General features: G+C 50.4%; 1 protein-coding gene across 1 annotated transcript; it reads right to left on the bottom strand.

The window, feature by feature from the left end:
* Positions 1–2,507: 2,507 nt before the first annotated feature.
* On the bottom strand, positions 2,508–5,972 carry LOC100486242 (tyrosinase-like). The gene is made up of 5 exons (XM_012965102.2): positions 5,778–5,972; positions 4,044–4,840; positions 3,725–3,935; positions 2,802–2,943; positions 2,508–2,694 (listed from the first exon to the last, which is right to left on the bottom strand). The coding sequence occupies exons 1-5, from the start codon at positions 5,803–5,805 to the stop codon at positions 2,514–2,516; spliced, it is 1,359 nt and encodes a 452-aa protein (XP_012820556.2). The 5' UTR covers positions 5,806–5,972; the 3' UTR covers positions 2,508–2,513.
* Positions 5,973–9,738: the final 3,766 nt, after the last annotated feature.

Below are 9,738 nucleotides of genomic sequence, written 5' to 3'. Positions count from 1 at the left end.
TACGGTGAGTGTTGGGGAATAAGGTGAGTGTTGGGGAATAGGGTGAGTGTTGGGGAATAGGGTGAGTGTTGGGGAATAGGGTGAGTGTTGGGGAATAGGGTGAGTGTTGGGGAATAGGGTGAGTGTTGGGGAATAGGGTGAGTGTTGGGGAATAGGGTGAGTGTTGGGGAATAAGGTGAGTGTTGGGGAATACGGTGAGTGTTGGGGAATACGGTGAGTGTTGGGGAATAAGGTGAGTGTTGGGGAATACGGTGAGTGTTGGGGAATAGGGTGAGTGTTGGGGAATAGGGTGAGTGTTGGGGAATAGGGTGAGTGTTGGGGAATAGGGTGAGTGTTGGGGAATAGGGTGAGTGTTGGGGAATAGGGTGAGTGTTGGGGAATAGGGTGGGTGTTGGGGAATAGGGTGAGTGTTGGGGAATAGGGTGAGTGTTGGGGAATAGGGTGAGTGTTGGGGAATAAGGTGAGTGTTGGGGAATACGGTGAGTGTTGGGGAATAAGGTGAGTGTTGGGGAATACGGTGAGTGTTGGGGAATAGGGTGAGTGTTGGGGAATAGGGTGAGTGTTGGGGAATAGGGTGAGTGTTGGGGAATAGGGTGAGTGTTGGGGAATAGGGTGAGTGTTGGGGGATACGGTGAGTGTTGGGGAATAGGGTGAGTGTTGGGGAATAGGGTGAGTGTTGGGGAATACGGTGAGTGTTGGGGAATAGGGTGAGTGTTGGGGAATAGGGTGGGTGTTGGGGAATAGGGTGAGTGTTGGGGAATAGGGTGGGTGCTGGGGAATAGGGTGAGTGTTGGGGAATAGGGTGAGTGTTGGGGAATAGGGTGAGTGTTGGGGAATAGGGTGAGTGTTGGGGAATAGGGTGGGTGTTGGGGAATAGGGTGAGTGTTGGGGAATACGGTGAGTGTTGGGGAATAGTGTGAGTGTTGGGGAATAGGGCGAGTGTTGGGGAATAGGGTGAGTGTTGGGGAATAGCGTGAGTGTTGGGGAATAGGGTGAGTGTTGGGGGAATAGGGCGAGTGTTGGGGAATAGGGTGAGTGTTGGGGAAAAGGGCAAAGTGTTGGGGAATAGGGCGAGTGTTGGGGAATAGGGCGAGTGTTGGGGAATAGGGCGAGTGTTGGGGAATAGGGTGAGTGTTGGGGAATAGGGTGGGTGTTGGGGAATAGGGTGAGTGTTGGGGAATAGGGTGAGTGTTGGGGAATAGGGTGAGTGTTGGGGAATAGGGCGAGTGTTGGGGAATAGGGTGAGTGTTGGGGAATAGGGTGAGTGTTGGGGAATAGGGTGAGTGTTGGGGAATAGGGTGGGTGTTGGGGAATAGGGTGAGTGTTGGGGAATAGGGTGAGTGTTGGGGAATAGGGTGGGTGTTGGGGAATAGGGTGAGTGTTGGGGAATAGGGTGAGTGTTGGGGAATAGGGTGGGTGTTGGGGAATAGGGTGAGTGTTGGGGAATAGGGTGAGTGTTGGGGAATGGCCAAGTCCCAGACTGTAATCCCATGAAGCAGTTGCCCATCCGTAGCAGAGTGTGGGAATGTGAGACTGTGCCGGGGGCAGATAGACCACACAGGTTCCCTGGGGCAGGATTACTGGGTATAATACATATTATTTATTGCATTATTCTTCTTCAGATAAAGTTTATATTTGCTGAAACTGCCCCCCCACCCCCTCACTTCCCCCACCCCCCTCACTGCCCCCTACCTCCTCACTGCCCCCTACCCCCTCACTGCCCCCTACCTCCTCACTGCCCCCTACCCCCTCACTGCCCCCTACCCCCCAACCCTGCCCCCTACCCCTCACTGCCCCCTACCTCCTCACTGCCCCCTACCCCCAACCCTGCCCCTACCCCTTCCCTTTCCCCTACCCCCCTCCCCTACCCCCCCTCCCTTTCCCCTACCCCCTCACTGCCCCCTACCCCCTCACTGTCCCCTACCCCCCAACCCTGCCCCGTACCCCCCTCCCTTTCCCCTACCCCCTCACTGTCCCCTGATTTGTGGGTTCCAAAAGAACAAAGGAAACAAGATTTAGATCATTTGGATAAAATGTGTAACCTTTATTTTGCTCAGAAAATAGGATTTTGAATGATTTCTTAGGATGACAGGTAAATGAACTTGTTTATAGGGAAGGAGGGTAAGTGAGTGGCCATGTTTATATATTGCACCATCGTTCAGTATAAATAAATGTGTTACATAGAAGAAGCTGAATCCTAGCTGAGTAAATACAAAGTGAGGTAGGACAGGTCTCAGGCATCACTGCTTGCCCCATCTGGCTGGAGAATACTGTCGTTATTGTGCCCTCGGGGCAGGAAAGTGACCCCCAGACCCACATGGATCAGACTAAGGGACTGAGATCTACAGAAACTCCATAGCCTTGGAGCAAGGGTTGGATACTAAGCATGGATTCGGTGAGGCAGTGTCAGGCAGAAAAGCATGGACCTGAAAATGAAGAGCCCCCCCACATGCCCCCCCCCATGCCCCCCCATGCCCCCCCATGCCCCCCCATGCCCCCCCCACATGCCCCCCCTACATGCCCTGATACACAGAAAATTTGTATCCAAAATCTGTGGATGGCCTAAGAAGATCCTTGTTCCTCCAACATGGAAAGTAAGGGGTGGAACATTCATTTGGACCCTGACCGGGCTCGTTGTTTTCAGGATATACTTTTGGAGAACCTTTGTATTTTTGTATCCAAACTTCATATATCCTGTAAAATAAAGCAAAGGATTTGTATCATGGTGATCTCCCACCGTTCCTCCGCCCCCCCATCCCATTTCAGGGCCCCTTTTACATAAATCCAGTTCCATGACTTACTTGTCAATGAAGTTATGGTGCAGCAGAAACATTGGGTCACTACTGGAGATGGGCACTTGAGACATGGTTCCTCCCATGTACAGATGGACCAGGTTGTGAATGTTCAGGTCATCAGTGACTCCATCTTGTGGATTCATAAAACCTATCAAAATACATATTGACATAAGAAAATGGTCTTCAACACGCCAAACAATCCTTTGCCACAATTCCTTATTGGATCTTGAATGACTGTTTATGCGGCAATAGTCCTTAAGGGCAAAGGCACGTGTCGGCATTTTGCCACCCACATGATTTCCAGCAGCAAAACACCTGCAACTGCCCCCTATTGGGCTTAATGGCACATTCTGAGCTATACAATAATGACGACGCAGTACATTTTTCAAATACCCAGACATAAAGTTGGTCCTTATAGACACCAGGATGGAGCACCCATAGGGACAGATTTGTTAATGAGTTAGGGGGTTGTTACTAAATGTCATGGAAGTATAAATCTCATAGAGGGTTATTAATAGATATTTTATTGCCTGAGTTTCTCGGAACCCCCAGCCCAGCTGGGCCATGGAAGCTCCATAAGAGAACCATCAGAAACCAAAGAAAGAATAAATAAAATGATAAAGAAATGTACCATTTACTGTTTAGATACTGGGAACCAGATACCATTTTCAAAGGCTTTGGGAGTTAGACTGATCCACCTAGGGCCCACCAGAAAACCTGACATCCAGGGATCATTGCACAACCATTGACCAACAAAAGTAGAAATTTAAAAAAGTGGCTGATATGAATAGTGCTAGGTTGGGGGTCATTAGTGGTAGCAGGGGTTACTGGTAAACACCAGGCTTAGGTTATGTGATTGAGAAGACATCTCAGGGACTTTTGGTCGATGAGACATTATTGGAAATTCACAAAGAGTAATTAATCCCAACCTTCAAGTATATTACGGAAGCTCCTTGTGGCTGTGCTGTCATAAGGAGGGGTGTCAAAGTCCCTCCACTTCAGCGTGTTCTCCACATCTTGGAATGAAGGCAATGTGTTGGCCAGAGGGTCTGCACCCGGCTTTCTGTGCAGTCTTTCCTGATATCCGTCAGTGGCCCCTGGGCAGTAGGCATCTGGGTAATTGTACCCACTACAGATGGACTGTTGAAGTGAGAGATAAAGGTTACATAACAATAATAATCTATTCACCCATGTGGGTATTTCCAAGCTCAGTAGGAACCCAGGTGAACAAATGTAATAATAACTCACCCTCCAATTGTAGAAGTGGGAATAAGGGTCCAAGTAGCCCTGCACATCATTATCCCCCATATAATCATTGGTACAGATGGAGCAATTCTGTTCCCCTCGCCAGTCATAATAAGGCAGCGCAAAGTCCTCGTCGCCAGTCATGTGCTGAACTTCTCTCTCAAAGAACATGAGGCCCAGGCGGTGCCACCCCGGGAAAGCAGGGCCTCGGTGGGCATAGTTTCTCCTTGGATCTAATGTGCTGTTGACCATAATTGGCTTTATGGAGTAATAATGGATCCAAGAAAACACTTCATAGATTGAAGCATCCACGAAACGATATGTGTCGCGGTGGTGCCTGTCTCCGGTGGTGAGCACCACATAGTCCTTGCTGAAGGTGGTCTTAGCAAGAGCCAAGTAACCGAAGAACCTCTTCCTCTCCGTGAAGGAAAGTTGCCGGATCTCTTTCCGTACCCGAGTCTTTTTCTGATCACATTTCTTCCCAGTGTAACCATATTTGCAATAACCACAATTGAAACCCCCGTAGTTTCCAAAGCACTCACAGGTACTGTCATAATAATGGCGTGGCCAGTCCAACCGATCATCGTTATAAATGGGAAGTTGGCCTTTTGCAAATGAACTAAATGCCACCCAATTACGGCACTGGCCACGCCCTGAGCGGGAACCACAAGCGCTTCCATCTGTCCATGTCGGGCAGCAAACCTTTGTCTGAAAAGCTTCCTTTGTAGTGCAGACCCTGGGGAACTGGCTTTGCACCCCACTAAAACTGAGGGCCAAGATGATCCAAAGGCCGAGCATAACTGTAGGAAGGACGAGAGAGATTGGTCAGAAGGAGGATGAACATAATATTGAGGGGAGAAACAGTAACATACAGTATATAGGTGTATAGGGGCAAGATAACCCCCTAACTGCCAGGAGAGAAATGACAGAGGCTTTTAATGAACGTTGGAAATGGAGTCAGAAAATATACAATATTTCTAATAAAATTGAATAATTGATATATTTGAAGAGTAAGAGTTATGGTTCAGCCAATGAACTCCAGGCTTTTTACTGGAGTAGTTTAGATTGTGGAGCCTCATTACTGTGAGCAGGGAATTCATTCCTGAAAGGAGAACAAGACCCTTCTCAGTAGCCCCCCCAGAGAACTCGCTCCCCCATCTTAAACTGCTCTACTGGGGACCCCCTAGACTTCCATTTTCTGTATGTGGCGAAGTTAGTGAATGACATTTTGTCTCTTCAGTGCCAGCCGGCAATTACAGATGGGAGAACCTGAAGTGGCACAAGATGGCGCTAACGTACCCCATTGAGCATGTATAGACAAGGGGAAAGTGTAGGGGGACCCTAATAGCGCTGGCAGAGAGGGGGCACAGAGGGCAGCAAAGCGCTTGTTCTCCTATAAGCCTTTCCCTCAGCCTTATTTACTCATTAGAAGGGCAGTTCACTAGGGCAGAAGGGCAGTTCACTAGGGCAGAAGGGCAGTTCACTAGGGTGGAAGGGCAGTTCACTAAGGTAGAAGGGCAGTTTACTAGGGCAGAAGGGCAGTTCACTAGGGCAGAAGGGCAGTTCACTAGGGTAGAAGGCCAGTTCACTAGGGTAGAAGGGCAGTTCACTAGGGCAGAAGGGCAGTTCACTAGGGCAGAAGGGCAGTTCACTAGGGCAGAAGACAAACTAAAATCCATGTGAATAGAGCTGTGTGTGGCTGCCGCCGGTAACCCTACTGCTAGGAGTAGTACGTACCTGAGCTTGCCTTCTCTCTACTGTTCATCTGTAGCAATTGGCGACTCTGTGGCTGGAACCTCACGGCTCCGTTGGCTCCTCAGTGTCCGTTCCTGGCTGGGAGTTTGGCCGCTGTTGCTCTGGTTCCCAGGAGGCTTGCCCGGGAGTTTTATGGGCACAAAGCTTTGGGTGTGGGCTCCCCATGATGCAGAAGGAAGCAGAGATATTTTAGGAATGGGGCTGTCCCTTTTTTATTCATATTAATGAAATCTCAATTGTTGGACTGACTCATTCCTGTCAGCGTTCCAGCATTGGGTAATATGGATACTGAAGATCCAACGCAGGTCTTATTTATAGACTAATGTCAGGCAGGAAACAATATATTCAAATACCCAAGTGCTGAAGAAATAGAGGATTGGGAAAGCAGGGTATTGGCAACTTGATATTTCCCTCACCCAAATCCCTAAAATGCCTTCTGCCCCCTCCAGGAAATATTCCCCAACTTGGCAATTGGTTTTAGCTGCATTCGCTTGAACATTGGCTTGGCTTAGAACCCTGGGGTAGCCTGAGATAGATTGGGATAGCCTGGGACAGCCTGGGATAGATTGGGATTAATTTGGATAGATTGGGACAGCCTGGGATAGATTGCCATAGCCTGGGATATATTGGGATAGACTGGGATAGATTGGGATAGATTGGGATAGACTGGGATAGATTGGGATAGACTGGGATATATTGGGATAGACTGGGATAGATTGGGATAGATTGGGACAGATTGGGATAGCCTGGGATAGATTGGGATAGACTGGGATAGATTGGGATAGATTGGGATAGCCTGGGATAGATTGGGATAGACTGGGATAGACTGGGATAGCCTGGGATAGATTGGGATAGACTGGGATAGATTGGGATAGATTGGGACAGATTGGGACAGCCTGGTATAGATTGGGATAGCCTGGGATAGATTGGGATAGATTGGGATAGCCTGGGATAGATTGGGATAGACTGGGATAGATTGGGAAAGCCTGGGATAGATTGGGAAAGCCTGGTATAGATTGGGATAGATTGGGACAGATTGGGACAGCCTGGGATAGATTGGGGAAGCCTGGTATAGATTGGGATAGCCTGGGATAGATTGGGATAGATTGGGATAGCCTGGGATAGATTGGGAAAGCCTGGTATAGATTGGGATAGCCTGGGATAGATTGGGATAGATTGGGATAGCCTGGGATAGATTGGGATAGACTGGGATAGACTGGGATAGCCTGGGATAGATTGGGATAGACTGGGATAGATTGGGATAGATTGGGACAGATTGGGACAGCCTGGGATAGATTGGGAAAGCCTGGTATAGATTGGGATAGCCTGGGATAGATTGGGATAGATTGGGATAGACTGGGATAGACTGGGATAGCCTGGGATAGATTGGGATAGACTGGGATAGATTGGGATAGATTGGGACAGATTGGGACAGCCTGGGATAGATTGGGAAAGCCTGGTATAGATTGGGATAGCCTGGGATAGATTGGGATAGACTGGGATAGACTGGGATAGCCTGGGATAGATTGGGATAGACTGGTATAGATTGGGATAGATTGGGACAGATTGGGACAGCCTGGGATAGATTGGGAAAGCCTGGTATAGATTGGGATAGCCTGGGATAGATTGGGATAGATTGGGATAGCCTGGGATAGATTGGGAAAGCCTGGTATAGATTGGGATAGCCTGGGATAGATTGGGATAGATTGGGATAGCCTGGGATAGATTGGGATAGACTGGGATAGACTGGGATAGCCTGGGATAGATTGGGATAGCCTGGGATAGACTGGGATAGACTGGGATATAGTTACATAGTTACACAGTTACATAGGGTTGAAAAAAGACCATTGTCCATCAAGTTCAACCCATCCGAGTAAACCCAGCACACAACCTATACTAACCAATCTATACACTCACATACATAAACTATAAATACACCCACTAGTACTAACTGTAGGTATTAGTATCACAATAGCCTTGGGTATTCTGCTTGTTCAACAACTCATCCAGGCCCCTCTTAAAGGCATTAACAGAGTCTGCCATTACCCCATCTCTAGGGGCATTCCCCAACCCCCTCACTGCCCTCACCGTGAGGAACCCCCTACCCAACATCCCCCGGCAGGGCATTCCCCAACCCCCTCACTGCCCTCACCGTGAGGAACCCCTACCCAACCCCCCCGGCAGGGCATTCCCCAACCCCCTCACTGCCCTCACCGTGAGGAACCCCCTACCCAACATCCCCCGGCAGGGCATTCCCCAACCCCCTCACTGCCCTCACCGTGAGGAACCCCCTACCCAACATCCCCCCGGCAGGGCATTCCCCAACCCCCTCACTGCCCTCACCGTGAGGACCCCCTACCCAACATCCCCGGCAGGGCATTCCCAACCCCCTCACTTGCCCTCACCGTGAGGAACCCCCTACCCAACATCCCCCGGCAGGGCATTCCCCAACCCCCTCACTGCCCTCACCGTGAGGAACCCCCTACCCAACATCCCCCGGCAGGGCATTCCCCAACCCCCTCACTGCCCTCACCGTGAGGAACCCCCTACCCAACACCCCCCGGCAGGGCATTCCCCAACCCCCTCACTGCCCTCACCGTGAGGACCCCCTTACCCAACACCGCCCGGCAGGGCATTCCCCAACCCCCTCACTGCCCTCACCCGTGAGGAAACCCCCTACCCAACATCCCCCGGCAGGGCATTCCCCCAACCCCCTCACTGCCTCACCGTGAGGAAACCCCCTACCCAACATCCCCCCCGGCAGGGCAATTCCCCAACCCCCTCACTGCCCTCACTGTGAGGAACCCCCTACCCAACATCCCCCGGCAGGGCATTCCCCAACCCCCTCACTGCCCTCACCGTGAGGAACCCCTACCCAACATCCCCCGGCAGGCATTCCCCAACCCCCTCACTGCCCTCACCGTGAGGAACCCCGCTACCCAACATCCCCCGGCAGGGCATTCCCCAACCCCCTCACTGCCCTCACCGTGAGGAACCCCTACCCAACACCCCCGGCAGGGCAATTCCCCAACCCCCTCACTGCCCTCACCGTGGAGGAACCCCCTACCCAACATCCCCCGGCAGGGCATTCCCCAACCCCCTCACTGCCCTCACCGTGAGGAACCCCCTACCCAACATCCCCCGGCAGGGCATTCCCCAACCCCCTCACTGCCCTCACCGTGAGGAACCCCCTACCCAACATCCCCCGGCAGGGCATTCCCCAACCCCCTCACTGCCCTCACCGTGAGGAACCCCCTACCCAACATCCCCCGGCAGGGCATTCCCCAACCTCCTCACTGCCCTCACCGTGAGGAACCCCCTACCCAACATCCCCCGGCATCCCCCTCCTACCAGGACAAAGGCGTATAAGGGGACAAGAACAACACAATCCAATGGAAGTTCAAACTTGTCCAGTTTATTCTTACGTGATCATAGTATTTATACCCCTCGTGTACATACAGAGACAAAGGAATCATTATAAAATAAAGATGGAGTAGAACCTCATTATCTACAAGGATGGCCTTCAAGGATGGCTAATGCGGGACAGGAATTTAGAGGAGGATACAAGGAGTAGAAAAGGCATTAGTGCACAGATAAGATTAAATTGTTTCTCAAGGCTTATGTTTTGTCAGGTGCAAGCTGTGCAAGGGTACTATTTGGGAAAACTATTATGGGATGTTCAAGCCTTGCTGGTTGCTGTTACAAAATGGAGATACATCTCTAAAATGGAGTATGATATGCTAAGCATCAAAGTGTATCAAAGTATCAAAGTATCAGAATACATGTATATATGAATATATAATTATATGATATTATATCAAACCTTACTCTCTCCAGCTTATTAATATCCTTCTTAAGGACTGGAGCCCAAAACTGCCCCCCATACTCACTGTTACTGCCCCCCATACTCACTGTTACTGCCCCCCATACTCACTGTTACTGG

The sequence above is a fragment of the Xenopus tropicalis genome, chromosome 6 (genome assembly GCF_000004195.4).
Source record: "Xenopus tropicalis strain Nigerian chromosome 6, UCB_Xtro_10.0, whole genome shotgun sequence".
Classification (NCBI taxonomy): Eukaryota; Metazoa; Chordata; class Amphibia; order Anura; family Pipidae; genus Xenopus; species Xenopus tropicalis.
Note: the sequence above shows the minus strand (reverse complement) of the source record. Positions and strands in the feature narration are given on the sequence as shown.

What these genes read in the sequence shown, in the direction of transcription:
- LOC100486242 (XM_012965102.2), bottom strand. Translation starts at nt 5,805, where the DNA reads ATGAACAGTAGAGAGAAGGCAAGCTCAG. An exon ending in CCCACTTCTACAATTGGAGG is followed by an intron (nt 3,936 to 4,043) that starts GTGAGTTATTAT and finishes TCACTTCAACAG; the next exon opens with TCCATCTGTAGTGGGTACAA. An exon ending in CTTCCGTAATATACTTGAAG is followed by an intron (nt 2,944 to 3,724) that starts GTTGGGATTAAT and finishes GTATTTTGATAG; the next exon opens with GTTTTATGAATCCACAAGAT.